The sequence below is a fragment of the Gouania willdenowi genome, chromosome 15, assembly GCF_900634775.1.
Source record: "Gouania willdenowi chromosome 15, fGouWil2.1, whole genome shotgun sequence".
Lineage (NCBI taxonomy): Eukaryota > Metazoa > Chordata > Actinopteri > Blenniiformes > Gobiesocidae > Gouania > Gouania willdenowi.
Window position 1 is genome coordinate 26,044,771 of NC_041058.1, and position 21,211 is coordinate 26,065,981.

Here is a 21,211-nt window from a genome sequence, read left to right on the forward strand (position 1 = left end):
TGGCATAAAAAAATCCTCAATAAAACAAAAACCTTTGAAAATGAAGTCACTTCAGCTGTTAACATGAAACAAACCTTTTCTTTAGATAACAGTTTGTTTGCTTTGATTAAAAATACCAGTAACACTTAACTTGAAGTTTTATACATAAGGCTGACATTATGCTGTCATTATTATGACATGGCACCTGTCATTAGCATGAATAAGGTATCATGTTAGGCTGTCATTAAGTTTGGTTTGTTCCCCTAACCCTAACCCTTTGTTACCCAAACCCCTAATCCTAACTAACCCCACTAGATCCCTTCACCTAACCCAAAAAATGGTATATATAAATATAGGCAACATACTAATAATTAATCAAACTATTGTTTAAAGTTGTAAACACATTGTCCTGGTAAATAGTAATAAGAGGACAACTATTCTGATAGGACAAGCTGATTAAAGATACAACACTTTCAGGACTCAGGCTGCTTTACAGTAGTGATTCCTCCCACATTTCCCAGTTAAAAGGAATTGGCTCGGGCAGTTGGCTGTGAGAAAGATACCCACGGAAACTGCAGAAAACTTTTTAACGAGTTTGGAAGAAGTTTTTTTTTTGTCGTGGCATTGAAGATGTGATGTACTGTGAGCTTGTTTCTTGAAACGAAGCATCCAAGTATTATGCTATAATTAAAGAAAGAGCGCACCATCTTCATTATTCCTGTGTCTAATTGGAGGTATCTTTTAGATTCAAACTGTGAGTGCAGTGGCATCTTTTGCTTTACCTCACTGACGTGGCATTATCGGATTCTTTTAGGGCCAGTAATGTATCAGTTGCATGTTTTAAAGCAATGACTGACTTTTATGTCTATAGATTTTAAACTCATCCGGTGAGCACTTGGGTTTGTGCGTAGGATTTTGTTGCTGCACAGTCAAAGATTTCTTACAAATATTGTGCAGAGGTGTGTATCTTGTGTGTGTGTGTGTGTGTGTGTGCTGTGTTTAATTGCATGTCTGAGTGAGCTTACCAGCCGTCTTGCAGCTTGGCCATGGCAGCTTTCCCAGAAATACAGCTTGTGCACTCCTTCAGTTACACTTGGCTTGATACAATGGTTAGGAATCAACATCAGGAAGTGGAGCGCGCCTGCCGCAACCCACATTAATTCTGCAAGTCTACCAAACTGATATCAGCTCCAAATTATTGCAACACCTCCCATATCTAGTAGTAAATATGAAATAGGCAGGCTGCTCAACTACATGGACTGATATACGATCCATCAACAGCTTTGTCCTAATTGACTAATGGGCTATACGAAATGTTTACACACATTGACAGGCTCATTGACACTGACATGTACACTTTAATATTCCAAACGTTCTCTTTAGAGAGACATGGTTTTCCCATCATTTAGGACACTTTTTCCAGGTCTGAACCAACAATAACAAAGTGGCTCTTGTTGTGTGGAGAAAGGAACTCAGTAAGCTGGAGAAGAGGAGTTGTTAACAAGTTAGAAAGGTGTTAGCTGGACTCACACCAACAGTGGTAGCGTCATCCTCAGCTTTTGTCCAGGAGTCATATACTCAAAGGCGGAGTTTGAGATTCTTGCCAGGGGGGCAGAATTTTTTTTTTTTAATAAAAAATAGAAATAAATATATAGAACATCTCCAAATTTGCACCAACTACAGTGCCAACAATGCAAAAATGATTAGTAACATAATTGATAATGTTCACTACAAAAAATTGCGTCGACACATCGTTTAAAGCTGATACCCGGAGTTTCTGAGAGGACGTCTCGATGTCCCGCCCTCAACAGCCTCACTTCCACCCACTGCCTCTGCAATCTACCAGAAGCCACGCCTCTACTTTTCTGCATGTGCATCGCGAACATAACAAGGTCGCATCAGGTCGCATTGATATAGGTCTATGGGTCAGGTAAGAGCCAAAATCATATTTACCTGTTTGCTGTTGTGACGTGTGGCCCAGTTCCGCATTCACTATGATTGACAGTCTCAAAAAAGGAAGTCGAAGCCGATTGGCTAGGTGTAGTCGGCGATCGTTTCCATTTGTATAGGGGTCTATAGGATGAAGGAGGGACTTATATACATTCATGTATATTATTTACCACCGGCAGTAGACCATAGTAAAAGACTAGTTAGGTATTTTTATGAATTTCAAAAGAATGATACATGAACATAGATTTCTCAGAAACTTCGAATTTCAGCTTTAATGTTGTAAATTCATGATAAAATCAGGCCGGCGCCCACTTTCTGCTTCATTATTGCTGCAGTACCATACCTGAACTGCTGCAATTTAAAATGCAGCTTGAAATGTTCAGCACCCTCTTGTAGCTTAATGACAGAGTAAAGTTGCTCAAATTAAGCAGTGTTATTATTCATGATGTTCTACATGATATATGATACAACACTGGATACATGTGCTTTAATATGGGATATATGCTTTAAAGCTAGGGTTGGCGATTTTCTCTAGGTACACTTTTTAAATTTTTGGTTGAAATTGTCTTTATGTCCTGACAGAAATTAATATCTTATGTGCTCTGAAAAAGGAATGAAGAAAATTAATCATCTTGAGCAGCTGTAAATCTGTAATAACTTCGAACAAGGAAAAAAAAACAAAACAAAACCGTTTTTTTAACCAATCACGTCTCTGTCTCCCTGCTCGTTCTCGATCCCTCACATGCACAAGCACAAGCTCACACTGAAAGCGTGTCACCACTTACAGAGTTAAAACAGAGTTTTTTGACATATATAATGGTAAAGTTTATTGTTTACTTACTGCTGAATAAGACACGAGACAATGACGTTTCTACACAATACAAGCGATGAGCTGAGCTCCTCTACTGCAGCAGCTGTGTGCATGCATGTGAGCGAGAGGGGAGGGGGGTAAAGGCGGAGCCATCAGGGAGGCTACATTCAAAATCATGCTAGCTTTTGAAAATCGCCCACCCTACCTTTAAAATGGATGGATAGACTTGCTGGCAGTTGTAAATCACTAAGTTAGACAACAGGTAAAGTATAATGGGATACATAAAGATGCCCCCGCAAACTCCACATATGCATATACTCCTACTACTAATATTTTTCTAGGTTGTAAAGGTGAGGAGAATAGAGAATCTGGCTTTGTCTGGCCTGAAAAAAGCTACAGCTACAAAATCTATGTGACGAATGCCGGTACTTCTTACATATCACTCACTTTATATGTGTTTGATGTCTCCTCATTATCAATGGCCAGGGCATACTTGACTTTTGTAAAACCAATTAACAGAATAAAAGCTTTTAGATAATTCATGCAATCTGCTACTTTGCTGCTGTCATGTTACTGGCACCTAAGTAGCCCATAATAACATGCTTGTACTTCAGACCTGCTAAAACTCATGTGAACAAGTGCCTTTTTTTGGCAGGAACAGGTACAGACTATGGACCCACTGAGGTCCTGGCAAATAATTTTTGGTTAATTCTTAAAATGAATAGCAAGAACAACCTGTGTTCATAAAATTCAGAATATGCTTACTTGCATGTTGATTTTTTGAATTTTGCAACTTTTTCCTCCCCTAAATTTCTAAAGATTTGGTCCATTATTTTTGTGGTTGCCATGGAGAATCATGGCACATACGAATTAAGATCAAATATGTCGGTTTTCAGACTTAGGGATTGCTGGTTTCAGCACATCTTTGTGCTTGATTCATGTAGAGAAGCTTGCCTGCTGGGCTTTGACAAGACAATCGATGAATTTGGCATTTAGGAGAAAGGCCTATAGGTGTTTTCTGTCTCTTTGTATATGGCAGCAACTTTTTGCTGTTAGTCTGTTCACTTGACTATTCATCATTGTAAATTTACTGCATTTCATAGCTAACATTTTAAAAACAACAGTGGAAAGACCTTAATGTGGTATGTATACTTTTCCTATGTTGCCAGTATATCTGCTTTTGATCATAGTGCAGGATTTCAATAACTGCAGATAGAGTGTAATATTAAAGCCCCTTTACGTTGGCTTGTCTCTTTCCCCGGTCTTTGGCTTTCTCACTTTGTGGCAGGTGGTTAATGTTGAATGAGTGTGTGGATAGTCACGAAGTAACTTCACGGAAATGTCATCACATTTTCAAGTGTGAAGTCTCAGTGTAAAAGCCGAGGAGCAGCAGGAGTATAGATAAGAAAAAGACTATCACAAATAGTGGAAAATTGCTCTCCCTTTACCACACCTCTGCATGTGCTGTTGTGCAGTCTAGATTTGGAGATGATAATGCCCATTTTGCGCATTAATAAAATTTTGGCAAAACATGTTGAAGAATGATCATCTGTGTGTATGTGTTTAACAGAGTATCTCAATTGTGATATTAGGGATCAAGGAATCAGCTTCTTTAAAGCGGCTCTGAATAGGCCTTAAAGCTGATATCTGGAGTTTCTGAGAAATGTCCAAGGGTGTACTCAAACTGCCAGCTCGAGCCGTTCCAAGCTCACAGCAGGAATCCCCCCCTCCCTGTCTCTTTTCTGGCAAGGTAGAACGGACGTGATCACCAGCTCAACTCGGTTCCCACAGTCAAACACGTCATCACGTTAATTTATGACACATGTATGGCATTACCTTTTCATCGGCTAACGAGCACTTCTGACACCGCTATCATTGCGGAATGCGGATGTTTATGTGCCGTGAAGCGTTGGGCGGTACCAACGTCATCACATTTTGCGCGCGGGTCGAGTCGAGTTGTGCGTGCACATGCGTGGCCAACCGTGCCAATCTGGCACGGTGTTTGGACCACCTCTTCCAGCAGGACCATCGGGCCGTTAAACCCCCCGCATTGCAGTTCACACCTACGCAGGCCAGACAATGGCCCCCCATGGTTTCACACATGCAAAGAGCTGGTTAGGAACGGCCCTGGTTGCCAGTGTAAGTACACCCTAAATGTCCCGCCCCAAACAGCTCCACTTCCTCCCACTGCCTCTCCCAATCTACCAGAAGCCACGCCTCTACTTTTCTGCACATGCATTGCGAAACATAACAAGGGTCGCATTGATATAGGTTTATGGATCAGGTAAGAGCCAAAATCATATTTACCTGTTTGCTGTTGTGATGCGCTGCCTTGTTTCCGGGCACAGTTCCTCATTCACTTTGATTGACAGTCTCAAAAATAGGAGGTCGAAGCCTATTGGCTAGCCGCACCCGGCGATCGTTTCCATTTGTATAGGGGTCTATAGGACAAAGGAGGGACTTATATACATTGATGTATATGGATGGCCACTGGCAGTAGACCATAGTAAAACACTAGTTAGGCATTTTTTTTTTCGCATTTTAAAAGAATCATACATAAACATAGACTTCTCTGAAACTCTGGATATCAGCTTTAAGATAGTTAAGAATGGATGTCTTCGTTCTTCTTGAATCTGCATTTTTGCCCTGAGGATTATTTCCCTTTAGCTCATGGACCATTAGAGTTCAGAAGGCCATGTTGAGTAGATAAAGAATTAGTTTCAGTCAATGATTTGGCCAATTAGGCTTCAGCCTTAGCTCTGCTGGGACCCTCCTTAAGGAGTCTTTCCACCGATTTACCCTCACTATGAGAGGAAACGGAGGGGCATGCTGAGGGTAATTATGCACGGCTGGGCGCCGTGATTTGGTATGGTTGATACATACTGTGGTAAGGTTCAGAGAGGCGAAGGGACATGATGAAAAAATAAGTTGATAAACTTTTTTCTGAGACGACAGAGACACAGGTTGAGTGATCAAACAACAGTCACAGCAGTGATATCTGTGTACACAGTGTTGAGAGTTGTATACCCTGGACACAAAGCTGCATTACAACTGCTTCTCTCACACCCCTGAAGGTCAACAAATCAGAGCTATTTTTGCTGGATCAATTTTCTACCAAAGCTGTGTCATAAACTGAGATCATTATTCAACCTCTCTATTGTTGAAATGTGTAACTTAACAGAGAAGTGGGGATGTAAAGATTGATTGTAAGGCAGTTATTAATAGATTCACAGGTGTCAGTTCAAATCGATACTCTGAAAATGGAATTGCAGAACTTTTTTAAACAGCAGATGGTGCTCTCTATTTATCCTTCTCTTGTTTGAACTACATCACTCACATGTGATGTGAGTGTCGGCGCCAGGCATGGCCGGCCCAGCCTATACGCAGACTAAGCGGCTGCTTAGGGCCCCCTGGCAACTAGACGGCCTCCAACCTGGCAATCCCACTTGCATGTTACTAATACCGCTGTGCATTGCGTGCATCAAAACTGCAGGGCGCATTTCCAGTAATCTATCCGGCCATGCATTTGTTTGTAATTATGTTGAACCTGACGTTGGACCTGACCTTGCTACGATTGGTCAGCTCATTGTAAGCAAACATTGTATACAAACAACAGCACTCGTCATGTCGAAGATAATTTATCCATCCAGAAGCGTAGGGCGGAAGCGCCTACTACTCTTAAACATGTTCATAAATGATTCCTTACCCCTTTAGCACCGAAAGAATATATCTGTAATAGTACTTGAATATCTGTATGCTAGCTCTGTCTGGTAGCATAGCTTCTCTTCTTCACTGCTAGAATAGCTGCATGCCAACCGACCACTGGGTTACCAGCGCCCTCTGCTGGCCCAAACAAATATCTGATGTAAATACAGTGCAATGACTGTTTTTTTTTAAAGTCCAATTGTTAAGGCACAAAATGCATTTTCAGTTGCACTTTTAAAAAGAAAAAGAACTATTATGCAATTTTACATTGTTTACTGTAGAGCCAGAATTTAAATTAAAGGCTTCTTCTTCATTTGTATTATTTCTTTATTTATTTCATTCAGAATTTATTTTTAGTTAAATGACATTGTTTTGAATAGTTTATCAAGGGATTCTTTGACAATGAAAGATAAAGGAAAATATTACAGTATTTTCTATTTTTTTTTTCCCCGATAAAAATTAAGGAATATTTTTTCAGTCATCATTTGTCTACAGTCTGAATTTGTAAAATAAATGGTGAGAGAATCGTATCGTGAATCGAATCATATCGGGAGTTGAGTGAATCGTTACATCCCTACACAGAAGTATTGGAAATCATTTTATACAGGGTTGAAATATAGAAAATAGTTTCAAAGACATTTGGATGAAGCCCAACACATCATTGAATTGTGTATACCATCATTGATTTTATGTTGACGGGTGAATGGAAAGAAAGTAAGTCCACAAATCAGCACGCATGGTGGTGTAGCGCAGGAGATCCCAAAATCTTTTCATTGAAGGGACAAAAATGGTGATGGAGGACCTTGGGCCAAAACTAAAAATTCATGTTGCATGCATGAAATTAAATATGCCAATAACATAACTGTGCAAAATAAACACTTAAAAGTCGTGTTGAAATTGAATAACACTTTTTTATTACTATGCTTCATGGCATTAAATTATGAAAAATTTAAATGTCTTCAAAGACATTTAGTGCATTACAAATTCAACAAAATGGGACACAACATAACCCGCAAATACGATCAAAAAACTACAAACTCGAGAAAAATGATGTAATTGGACGTCAGCTTTAGATTTTTTCTTATAAATCACTGTACTTTATTATATACATTTTTATATTACAATAATATTAATAATTAAAAAAACATGTTCAGCGGGTCAAAACTAATCACTTGTGGGCCAATTTTAGCCCTCGGGACCCAAATTGGATGGCTCTGGTGTAGCGGTTAGCACTTCTGCCTTATGGCAAAACGAGTTGGGTTCAATTCCCCGAAGCCTTATGAAAACCTCATTGTGTGGAGCTTGCATGTTCCTCTTGTGGCGTACCTAAGACTGATATACAGAAAAAAAACATGATATTTATTTACTTGAACATACAAAATATTATTAATAGTGCACTGTAGGACATTTTTCTAGCACTGATACCATTTACATGTACTTATTTGAATTATTAAAATATATCGGCTATAATTGAGCATGGGTCATCAGACTTTGGTAAAAATCGAACTAATATTAATCAATAAGAAAACAAATCCCTAATAATCTCTTATTTGGTCTGTTTACATCCTCAGTGATGTGGTCACTCACATTGTGTCAGAGGACTGTCAGGCTTCCTCTCTCTGGACGTGGCTGGAGGGACATGGAGTGAAAACACTACCCATGATGCAAGTGCTGGACATCACATGGTTCACTGACAGCATGAAACAGGGAAAGCCTGTTGCTGTGGAGCCTCGGCACCTCATTCAGGTTGGTTTGTAACATAAACAGAAGAACCAAATGCTGATAAAGAAATAGCACTAGATGGCACTACAAACTAAACTGGGTAAAGAGTAAATAAACAAATGTTTCTGAAGGAAGATTACATAAATTTGGTGTATTTAATATTTTGTTCTTTGTGTAAATTGAATACATCACCTCTCATATTACCACTCTTCACCGGGTTGAGAACGTGAGAAACATCCTCCATGTCGAGTGGGATTGTCAAATGACTGCATTAGCTGGATATTGGCTCTGAGCAACACGCACGGACGCACGCACACACGCACACACAGACACACACACTTTTTCGGTGAACAATGCAGTGAAAGCTTGGCAACGTTTGAATATGTGACAAATCAATATATTGAAACTTTTTTCTTCCAAGTTTGAGGGAAATGTCACATGCTTAAAATGTGATGGTTTTTCTTCCAAGAAACAGAGACCAAGTTAGTTTGACACTGGTTGGTTTGTGAATTTATAACATGATTGAATCAGCTTGTGAGCACATACGTCTCTTACAAAAATTGTAAAAAACAATATCAAAACAGAAGCAACAAAATATTATTGATAATATCACCTACAATATGGGTATAGTCTGCAGTAAACCTTTCCACAAGAGTATCTAGTGGTTTGTATTGATTGTAGTGCATTGAGATATTGACTTTCCAAAGCATACAAGCCTAGACATCAACAACAGAGATAATAATGACCAACATATATCCTCAGATATAAGTAAACAGAATGTTATGCTTCAGCAATGTTGACCTTTTTCAAACATTTGAGCAACAGGGAGAGTTAATTTATCATTGCAGACCACCAATATTTATGTATATAAAATATTAATAAAATAATAATGTCACAGAATCACCAAAATGTTAGTTTGTCTGTATAGTTTGAAAAGAGAAGAAGACTGTGTTCACAGACCTGGCAGTCAGCCATTGGTTGATGACATTTATCTACAGTAACTTTAAATTTTTTGCATATTAGCTCATTTGAAAGGTAAACTTCATTTATTATTATAGTGTATTTATTTTATATTTTAGAGTGATTAGAATTGTTGAGTCCACATTGAGTAGACAAAGTAATGGGCTATATGCACGCGTCACTTCCGCGTTTAAGTGAAGACCGTGAAAGAACTTCTGGTTCTTAACTCTAATGTATTATTACAAATGACTATAGCTTTCATATTAATCTCACACAACTCAACAACAGCAGTAAATATCAGAGAACATTTGATACATTTCCATAAGCTACTGGCCTTTCACTGACAAACACTTGCTCCTCTTGTTTTATGTTTAGCTAGGCGCTAATGCTACTTTAATAGCTACGGCTGTGTTTTGATAGCATTTCTTACCATGTATAAAACCTAATGTCCTCATCTGAAGCTGCAAACCGTTCCAAGCCAAACTTGTTGCTGATGATCATCTCCTCCATCTGTCACCGGAGCGCAGTGTTCTCTGCCCGAACCTCCTCTATAACACTGAGGGCTAAGTCCAATGCACTCGGCTCAGCAGACGAGCAATAGTTGTGGTCACGGTACATTCATTACCTCCTCAAGGTCCTCAGAAGGAAAGTCTAGTCGCTCTCTTCACTCGTGCATTTGATCGCTCCTTCATGTCAGGGTTTAGGGTTTAGGGTTTATCTCTCCGGATGTTGATGATGCCCTTTTTTTGCATCCTCTTGTGGGAATGTAAATAACTAAAAGCAGAACGACATCTAGCTGAGCTGTACACCTTGGAATGCAACAGTTGTACCTTTAGAATAGAATAGAATGAACTTTATTGGCCAAGTTATGTAAGTTATAGACACGAGGAATTTGACTTGGTGAACTGTGCTCTCTCCAATAGTGTAAACAATAAATAATAACAATTAACTAGGAAAAAAAAATATATATAAACATAAATATAAACAGTAGTTAGACTAATATGTGCAAAACTAAATAAAATAATATAACAAGATAACAATAACAAGATAAGCTAATAATAATAATAATAATAATAATAATAATAATAATAATAATAATAATAATAATAATAATAATAATAATAGTGCAGTAGAGCATTGATGAGTAGTGCAGGTGAACATTTAAATTAAATAGTATGTACATGAACATTCTCAGTGACAGATTGATCCAGGGTTGATATGTTTAGTTCCAGGTTTATTTCACAGAAACAGGTCTGACACTCTTTGACTTTTTAGCGTTGATCAGAGTGACAGCCTGGGGGAAGAAACTGTTTTTATGGCGGGTAGTTTTGGCGTACAGTGATCTGTAGCGTCTGCCGGAGGGGAGGAGTTTGAACAGATTGTGTGAGGGGTCTGCAGTGATGCTACCTGCCTGTTTCCTGACCCTGGACAGGTATAAGTCTTGGATGGAGGGCAGATCGACACCAATGATCTTTTCTGCAGTCCTGATTATCCTTTGTAGTCTGTGTCTGTCTAGTTTGGTTGTAGATCCAAACCAGACAGTGATGGAGGTGCACAGAACAGACTGAATGATGGAGGTGTAGAACATGATCAGCAGCTCCTGGGGCAGGTTGAACTGCCTCAGCTGACGCAGGAAGTACATCTTCTGCTGTGCCTTTTTCCTGGTTGTGTCTATGTGGGAGGTGAACTTCAGGTCCTGTGAGATTGTGGATCCCAGGAATGTGGGAATCTTCTCTTGTTTGGAAGGTAAACTTCCTCCTTTTAGATGTCATTGTGTAGACACACAACCACACAAACAGACACAATAAAACGAAACTGTGAAAAACACGTTTCAAAAGTGTGACGGGTGACGGCTCACTTCTCCACTGTTTTGACTGTCCAAAAGCTGTAACAGGAAATACTTCATTGGTCTTATTGTGCATATAGCCCATAATGTGTCTGACAATGTTAGTGACTGCAGTGACCAGAGGCCACGTTTTATTTTGAAAGTATAGCACTCTACTTTTAACAAGGGATCCCTATGTGTATATTGTCTTATCGTTCCACAAATGTATAATTTTCAACTTCTATGGCCAAAAAAAACGAATGAAAACCACCCAACAGAGGTTGTTTATGGCTAATAGATTAAGTGGCATCATTTGGTTGTTCTTTATGTCCAAAAACAAACACATTGATTAACAGAAATTCACTTCTCCAAATGATTTATTTTGTGAGCTAAATATGTTTGTATTTACCATTATTTGAAGTACCCTCAATATACTTCTGGAGCTGTGAGTCTTTCCATTACTGTAATTCAAAGTAGGACGAAATTACAGATTTGATCCTTTTGATAAAAAAGTACTTTTTTTTTAGTTTTTATTGTCTCACAAAAAAGACCCAACTTGGAATAATAAGTGTTCTGTAAAGCTTTAATTTTCTGACCTCTACACATCCAGTTTTTTTTCCATAGGAAGTATTCCAACTACACTATGCATGTTAGTGGAAAAAGGACAAAAATGCTAATCTGTTAAAATTATGCCCCGCTCGGAGCATTGATAATGTCAAGCGCTCATATGGGTCAACTCTTTAGGTCAAAAAGTCAGCAGTGAGACTTGAACTATCAATTGTTTATTTATTATTACTGACAATTGTGAATTTATCAGATACTATAATCCAAAGTATTATAATACAGTATAACTGTGACCATTATAACATGCATGCACACACACGTGCTGTAATGATGGCCTTCTGAAGACTGTCCCTTTAAGGGCCCCATGGTAAGTTACAGTAAGGTCAGAGTGGAGTCAGACCTGCCTTCTTCCTGATTTGTACTGATACCTATCTGTTACTGTCCCATCTGAAACAACATATAAGCAGTGTTTGAGCTTCCCCTGCTTACAGAAAACGTGCAGTGTGACGGTAAAGAGTTGTTTTGAGTCCTGTTTATAACGTTATCGACCTGCAGACACCTCTGGATCTCTACAGCGCACACACACTCCCGCACGCAATCATTCACTCACACACAGTGACATTCTGAAGCCAAACCATTCCAAATTATTCTTTTTTTTACAAACTAACTTCTCGTTCAACTCTGTTTCAATGTTGTCGCTGCGGCTGCAGAGGTGAGTGAGAGGAGGAGGGTGTTTGGCCAGCGTGTGTGTGCGTTGAGTTTCACTCAGGGACAGAGCAGGAGAGAGGCGAGGCAGGGTTTAGATAGACACAGAGGAAAAAGGCATACTGGCGGCTCTACGGAAGAAACTTTTAATGTTACGTGAATTATATCAATAAAGTCCTATATTGATATTTATTAAAAACTTGATATATTTCCCAGCCTTAATATATACATATGTAAAAGTGCTGCAGGTAATTTTGACCGACTTAAAACAATTTGTGCTGGTTGACAAAAAATGTGATGCTAACACAGGTAGTTTGTCATGTCAAAACGTACATAAACAAACAGTTTTTGTTGCTGTCAGTTGCTTCATCGAATTGTATTTTTGCAGCATTTGTTTCCTCCAGCATGACAGATATCATGTCTAATGCTGCAGACAGTATCAACTCCTCTGCTATGGTGTGGGCTTTTTTACACTAAGCAATCTGGTACGCTACCTTGTATCATATGATGCTAACGGGGCTCGCTAGTTTACGACAAAGCGGATGACTGTTGGTAATATTTGCCACGTTCGCTGAAAAAACTCAAGCATCTTATCAGCGTTATTAGGGTGTAACATCTTTAATTGACGTCCCGCTTCCTCCGGTGGTCTCACCCTCTTATCCCTGGATAGCTCCGTGCCTCTCAGCCTCTCCCGTCAACTGACAAGCTTGCCGTGGAAGCGCTCATCGGGATGCGGGCGCTGTGGTCTTGTTCTGGCCGTCACCCCGTCCGATGCCCCCCAAGTACCCAGCAAGGAGGTGGGTTCAATGTCTCCGGAGCGCATGTGTTACCCTCGTCTCGAGGGCTAAGAGAATATATTTTGGGTGTTGTGGGCTGAAAAGTTTGGGAACCCCTGCTCTGTGGTCTGTGATAGAGCGCACACTCACCCACATGAGACACACACTGCCCCCTGCAGTAGTGGGTGTGCACTTACACTTTACTATAGTACAGAAAGAAAAATCATGTTCTCCAGGGTCAAACCCCCCCTCCCCCGGTATCGCACCTCGCCCACCCTACTATTTGAGAAGGATTGCCCTAGAGTATCTTCAGTTTTAAAGTATTGTCTATGTAATCTTTCACAGATATTGATAGTAGTCTAATTTTTATCATATAATTTATAATTTCTTGGCTACTGAAGACTTTATGTCACAACTTTTTTTTTTTGTTTAGTTTTTTTTGTTGGTATATGCTTTTGATGAGACCATCACATGACAAATATCTTGCTTCAGCATTGCTGTAATAGGACAGCACAACACTGGAACACGTCTAGTCAGCTTCATCATGAAAAGACAAAGTTAATGATGCCATGCTGACATTTACTGACCCAGCTCCCCAGGTAACCAAAAGCTCACTTCAATGCTTGTTTATGGAGGCAGCTCCTCGACTAAGCAATTGAGGAAACGCAGGGTGGCATTTATGTTTGCACAGTTTCCATTTGATTGCTTCCTACGAGTTATAAATCCATTAAAGGAGCTACCATGTAGAGATAAAATATTCCCCAAATGGGCTACTTCTTGGGCACATTTGCCTGTGGCAACTTCATGATAGTCTGGAGATGAGAAATGTTTTGTCATAAATATTCTACAGCAACTCGGGGTGGAATTTTAAGTATTAAACCCTTACAAAAGTAATTTTACATGAGGGTCCAGCTAGCAGAGAACTGGTAATGCCTGTTAAAGTAAAGATGTGAGAACATTCCAAATGAGCCAATAGAGAAGTGATTGTGGGTGTGATAGGTACGTGCCTGTGGAAGTCTGTGGAGGAAAGTTTGCTGGTTTGTGAAAAGGTTCAGAGGAAACGCTGCCTGACAGGCATTCAAAAGTAAATAACTGAGACTGGACTATGTCATGTAACTAACTGACACTTTTTATCTCAGCATTGGGACTGTAAGAAATAGGGATGTAACGATTCACTCAATTCTCGATACCATTCGATTCACGATACTGGGTTCACGATACGATTCTCTCACGATTTATTTTACAAAATGGGACTGAAAAATATTTCTTTATTTTTTTCGGGAAAAAACTAGTACTATTTTCCTTTTATTTTTCATTGTCAAAGGAATCTTTTTATAAACTATTCAAAAAAATGCAATTTAACGAAAAATAAATCCTGAATGAAGTAAATAAAGGAATAATAGAAATGAGGAAGAAGCCTATTAATTTAAATTCTGGTTCTATAGTAAACAATGCAAAACTGCATAATAGTTCTTTTTCTTTTTAAAAGTGCAACTGAAAATGTATTTTGTGCCTTAACAATTGGACTTTAAAAAAACCAGTCATTGCACTGTATTTACATCAGATATTTGTTTGGACCAGCAGAGGGCGCTGGTAACCCAGTGGCCGGTTGGCAAGCAGCTATTCTAGCAGTGAAAAAGAGATGCTATGCGCTAGCAGACAGAGCTAATAGAAAAATGTGACTTTTACAGATATTCGTGTAATATTACAGATATTCTATCGGTGCTAAAGGGGAAAGGAATCATTTATGAACATGTTTAAGAGTAGAAGGCGATTCCACCCGCCGCCTACACTTCTGGACAAGAGAAGGATAAATAGATAAAAAAAGTAATGTGATTCAATTTTCAAGGTATCGATATGAACCGTGATACCTATGAATCGATTTTTAACTGCCTTACGATTAATCGTTACATCTCTAGTAAGAAATGATCTGTGTTATTTAAGATTCACAATCTCTCCACCAGCTTCCAAAGTATGATATTAGTCAAACTTACGGTAGATGGGGAAACCATCCTCTTAATGATGATGCCAGAAACTTTTTAACTATAGACAATCAATCCTACGTACAATGTTGGGCGGTAACGCGTTACTTGTAACGTTACTGTAGCGTTACTTGTAACGTGTTACCGCCCCAACGTCACTTTTGACAGTAACTAGTACTGTAATGCAATATTTTTTTAAAGAAATAATGCGGTTATTGTTACAATATGGTGCGTTTGTCCATTACTTTGCTAGCTGCAGTGTACTTCCTGTTTACAGTGGCACTACATATTTTTGCGGGACGCCGTGCCAACCACGGTAAAACAGTAGAAGAAGAAGCATTGTCAGCGTGTCTCTGTTTACATCACATGCGTCAATCATGGCTAGTCAATGCGAGAGCAGGACGTGCTTCTCAGAGTGGGAATATACATATTATTTCTGTCTCCAAAAGATGCATCCGTGAAGCTAAGCTAACGCTGCGGCTGGATTTTAACGGACTGTGACTGTTATCCAGGGACAAGTCAGCCAAACTATTGCACGGTATGTTTTTGTAAATAAGAAGCCTGTCGCTGCTGCTGAGTCACCGCTAACAGCAGCTCATTAGACTGATATGTTTAGCATTGTGCTGTGAATTTGTTTTTCCACATTTATTTTCACAAGCATTTTCAACAGCAGAATGAGTACCTGGAATATGCACCGCTTACTTTTCATTACTGTGCAAATCCTGAAAAATTACTGTTTTAATTTTGGGGCAGCTGTTTTGTGCTTTATATACACATAATTTATGGTTGTTTTATAGCAGTTGATTAACAGTGGATTATTTTATTATTACAGCACTGATATAAAGCTGTATGGACACAAATGACCCAAAATAAATAATACATTCTTTAATTCTAAGTAATTCAAAAGTTACTTTTTCCAGTAACGCATTACTTTTTGATGTAAGTAATCAAAAGAGTTACTTTGTGGATGAAGTAACTAGTAACGGTAACTAGTTACTAGCACAACACTGCCTACGTAGGGTGAGGAAGAGTTAAGAAGAGGGGTGGAACTGATTAAAGGAAAAACCCTCTAGTTGTATTTAATTGTGCAAGGAATGGCTAAAACTATTTTACATTTTGATTGGCAGAAAAATTGTACCATGAATACGATAAAAACTTATTATAGCTTTTTTGAAAACAAGAATAGCTGATGGCAGAGAATAAATGATTAAAAAAGAAGAAGAAAGGAATCCTTTACTGATTGATTCAGCCCCGAAGAGGGAGAGGTGCCATCTCTTTTCATGATCTTTTCTGAAACAGTTCCATTTACAGGATCAGCTTTAGTCTGAACTGAATAGTGGCAATCTTTTTCTTGCTTGCGCTTTACTTCCTCTAAATAGCTCTCAAACCTGATCCATGCGTAATTTATGGGTGCAACATTCCCTTTTGTGATGTCTAATTGTCTCAAAGAATATTAATATTACATTTGTAATCCTTTTGACACTTGGGATACCATTTCTTTATAGAATAAAAAGGCAATTTACAGGAGGCAAATTGGATGATGGCAAGCAGATTTGTAATGCCACGGGTTAGGTAGCATAATGGATTTGGATGCCATCAGACTGTGAGATGAGTGTCATTAGCTTGTTGCCCTGGAGACACACAGTCATAAAAATAACCTATCCAAGGCAAACGGCCACATTTTTATGTAATTCAATTTGGCTCTTATCTTCCTAGGAGTAACCTGTTACACAGAGTTATATGTTGAGCTTATCAACAATTTAGAATCATATACTAGGAAGAGACCCACAACCCTGAGAAGGTGCAAGAGGGTTGGTTAGATGGATACTAGGAATAAAGCAATGTCTATGTACGCAAACACTCATGAGTCAGTGGTAACTTTTTTTTTACACAGGGTTCCTTGCCCATGTTACCAGATGCTACGACATCGACTCCAGTGGCCAAAGTTTCTCAGTACGCCTGCCAGAGACGGACAACCACTGCAAACAGCAACAAGATTTTCACAGTAAGAATGTACAGTTAACTTAAGCCAGTCTTAATATGAAGATCAAAGTACCAGAAATTAGAAATCAGTGTTTTCACATAAGTTAGAGTAAGCAGTTTGGTAGAGGTGTGTTTATTGATATCTGTACACATTTTACAATGACTGGGCACACGGTGGCGTAGTGGTTACCATGTCTGCCTCACTGCATATGTTTGTATTCTCCTCATGCTTGCGTGGGTTTTGTCCTTTGGGTTCCTCCCATCATCCAAAAACATGGTATCTCTAGATTGCCTGTAGGAGTGAGTGTGAGTGTCTGTCTCTGTTTGCGTTGCCCTAAGATGGACTGGCGCCCTGTCCAGGGTGTACTTCCACCTAGCGCCCAAAGAAAGCTGGAGATAGGCACCAGCAGACCCTTGCATACGAGAAAAGGAGCGAAAATATATCTGGCAACTCGGCATCTGAAGAGCCCTTTCACACCAAACCCTTCACCAGAATCAGGGTCAGAACAGGAAGGGTTTTAGTTAGTGTGAATGCACATTCCAATAATTTGGAGGTTGGTGTGGCAAACCAATGATCATGATACTGCTTAAAAGCAATGTTGGAATCACCACTTTTCTGGTGAAAAGCAAGTCGATGGCAGGGTGGGTAATCAATATTCTCACCCTCCTTATAGAATGACAATGTGGTTAACTAGCTTAGGTGTTGATAAATGTGAAAGATCGGAGAGATGGTGTTACACTGATTGTGATTACAGAGTAGAAACAAGTCTGTACAACTTGGTAATGCAAAGCAATAATCTAAAGTTTTAAATGGGTGCTTGTTTGACAGAAGATTTGTGGAGCAGTTAAGAGTTTGATTAGCACTTTCAGGGTCATTCTCTGAAAGGTTCCTGGTGAATTTCAATTCCCTACCAAAGGTGTTTTTTTCTGGTTTTCACTTGCTTAAAGAAATCTGAGAAATCTATGTTAATGCATGATTCTTTTGAAATTCATAAAAATACCTAACTCGTCTTTTACTATGGTCTACTGCCGGTGGTCATTCATATACAATAACGTATATAAGTCCCTCCTTCGTCCTATAGACCCCCATATAAATGGAAACGATCGCGACTGCACCTAGTCAATAGGCTTCGACTTCCTGTTTTGGAGATTGTCAATCAAATCGAATGCGGAAGGCCGCGCGTCACAACAGCAAACAGGTAAATATGATTTTGGCTCTTACCTGACCCATAGACCTATCTACCTATAAAATAATATGAAATTGTTGATGAAGTTATACATGCTCAGCAGGCCATGCATTTAAATTATTCTAGGGGTAAAACCGTGGGTGGGTGGAGATACAACATATACAACTTGTGGGGAATTTCATCTTCCAGAATCCTTCCGCCTCCGCCTCTTATGAAGACCATCCACTTCCTTACACCCCATATTTCTCTCTCCACTAACCATTCTGAATGATCTTACCTCAATGTGAAATGTAAATAGAAGTTTAATTTTAGGATATAAGGGCTGTAACCAAAGGTTTTAATCTCACTGAAAAGTATTTAGCTAAGCTTTAAGACTTGCCTTTACCTTAACTAATATTTCTTCAATTGAAAAAACAAAGCAAAACACTGTTAAAGTTTATTTAGGCATAAAAAAACCAAAACAAAAAAAAGAAAAAGTGCTTGCACAATTAGGGTTTACTCATTTACTCAAAATCCTAGAACATATCCTCAAATTGCCCTACTCCAAATATGTCTACACAAATGTTTGAATAAATTAAATAGCAAAGGCCTTTGTATAAGTTATCCCTTTTTTGTCTTCAATAGCTTAATTTAATTTTTTTTTTTGAAAGACCTTTTTTAAAAGATTTGCAACTACCTTGATGATTTTAAGTTTAAAATCAATCTGTTTTTATAGTTTTATGATTATGCAAGGTGTACCTCAAGGCTTTATCTTGGTTCAATGTAGTTCATTATTTAATTTCCATATCTACTTCTACTCAATCACATCATCCTTGCACCCTGAACCACATGGGACAGCCACTGTAACCCTTGACATTATATGCTAAGGATAAAGGTCAGGAGCATAAAAAAATACATTTTCATCTTGGGTTGTGCTAGACTTAAGGTGCGTTTTTGCTTAAGAAGCACTAATTCGCATTCTGTATAGAGGGCATGGTTATATGGAGCCTGCTAGTTGACAAAATGCATGGGACACTTTATTCATAGACATATTTTTAGACAATAAGAGGATGCTGGCAAACCTAAAGAGAACCTATTCTAAGTTTCAGTTCCACCCCAGGATTAAAACTCTTGCTTTCTTTTAAAGTAGTGCTAAGTGTCAGTATGAGCTTATAGACCTATACTTATGAGTTTCTTTAAGGCTTGTTAAACACAGATTATTTGGGGCAAGTGCCACATCTGTTTTAAAAGAATTCCACACACATTATGTTTTTTGCCCATTTGGACTAATTCACACACTTCCACATGTTTGTCTACATTCATGTGCAGCTACAGATGTACTGTCTCCACACACGTCTCACTTAGACTAGGGAATTGCTACTTCATTTTCCCATTCCCATTTCTTTCCACAACATTAGCTCCATAATTAGAACCCCGCTCATTTTGTCTCTCCCTGTGATGAACTCATTATCTTCAAGAAAAGCCACTTCCAAAGAGACTATCGGATCAGATCACTCTGGACCTCACTCAGGTTGACAAAATGGAAGGACCTTGTAGAATTATTAAAGATTTTTTTTCATTTCCTCAAAAACCAACAACAACATTTAACACATAGGGTGTGATACTGTAGTGTGGCTCTGCTAATAAAGGGAAAGCTACTCATCATCCATGTTGGCGCAGTCCTCGATCGTTGTGTGTTTGATTACAAGACAAATAATGATGCAATTTTCTTTGAATCTCATGTATAGACTAAATGTGTGTCCCAGTGTGTTGTGTTTCCATAAGTGGGTATCTGAAAATTCCAGCTTTTTCTTCGAGAAGTAGTGACACTTTTTAAAGCCTGTTCTGTTCTAGGGATCTTTGACAAGCAAAGCCTTCATTCATTCCAGTGAATCAAGTGCAGGACTGTGTTGATATGCACACTTTGGAATGAGATATTGCAGGCTCAGTCAATACCAACACTTCTTATGGTGTCTCTAAAATAATATATACAGTATGTATATTTATTTGCTCAGTGGCAAGAAGCTTCAGGCTTCTGAAAGAAGTCACTCATCTGGAAATACATTTTCCCAAAAATCTGCATATTGCCTTTAATACAGCCTTTGTAGGTGTGATATTTCTTGTAAACACCAAACTTCAGGGCACTGTATATGAATAATATTTTCTATCAGTGCAACAAATAACTTGAAGTTGCAGGAACTCATCTGTTGGGTTGTTGCACCCCTCAAACGTCAAAGAGCTTCAAAAGAACCACAATCATGATGGTTCTCTTAATCACTTAACCTCTCTAGTCAAGGATTCTGTCATAATGACAGAATAGTGTACTGTACTTTAGTTTATAGTTATAATTATAAAATTAGGGATTATGGAATTCAATGCTAAAATTGATGCTAAGGTAAATGCCAGGATATGAAAGTGCATTATGAGTGAAGGCAATGACTTGCCATCATTTTTTAAAATATTAAATACGCACACATTAGTACACCATAAATGTTTTTAATGTTCATACATAAAGATATTGGAACACAAAACTGCATGTTTTTATTACACTAATGATCTTTAGAGGATTAAAAAAAAAAAAAAAAACAGTCCAATCATGAATAACGAATTTCGATAATGAAACCAGCCAACATTTCTCCAGTGAGGTGTCAGCCACATGCAGACAAGGATTCACATCATTTAACAGGATGGCACTATTGATCTACTCATCCCATCTTCATCTCTCATCTTTTCCGTCCACATCTTGTTTCACTGGTTTCTACCCATCTACAACACCACTGATTTCACTCACTCATGTTGCCACTTGCTGTTCAACCTCCAGTGTGAATGGTAAATTCAGCAAAGACACATCCTCTTCCTATTATTTTTAATCTGCTTAGCCTCAAGTCCCTTGCTGTCATAACTTCCCATTAAGCCTGATATATGCCGACACAACTATTGACTTCAGTGTCTTGGCTGATCGTCAGAAAGTATTGAATCCCTTAGCAGACATACACAAACCCGCATAAGTCTACAAAAACAGACCAACACACAAATACCCTCATATAAACACAATCCTGCAGACACAGAAGCAAACATATTGA

The 21,211-nt window shown here is 38.7% G+C and overlaps 1 protein-coding gene across 1 annotated transcript in view; it reads left to right on the forward strand.

The window, feature by feature from the left end:
• dntt (deoxynucleotidyltransferase, terminal) overlaps nucleotides 1-21,211 on the forward strand; it is a 114,162-nt gene that overhangs the window by 652 nt on the left and 92,299 nt on the right. The window contains exons 2-3 of the mRNA XM_028468999.1: nucleotides 8,017-8,191; nucleotides 16,874-16,984. Coding sequence (XP_028324800.1) covers nucleotides 8,017-8,191; nucleotides 16,874-16,984 — 286 coding nt within the window. The remainder of the gene's footprint in view (nucleotides 1-8,016; nucleotides 8,192-16,873; nucleotides 16,985-21,211) is intronic.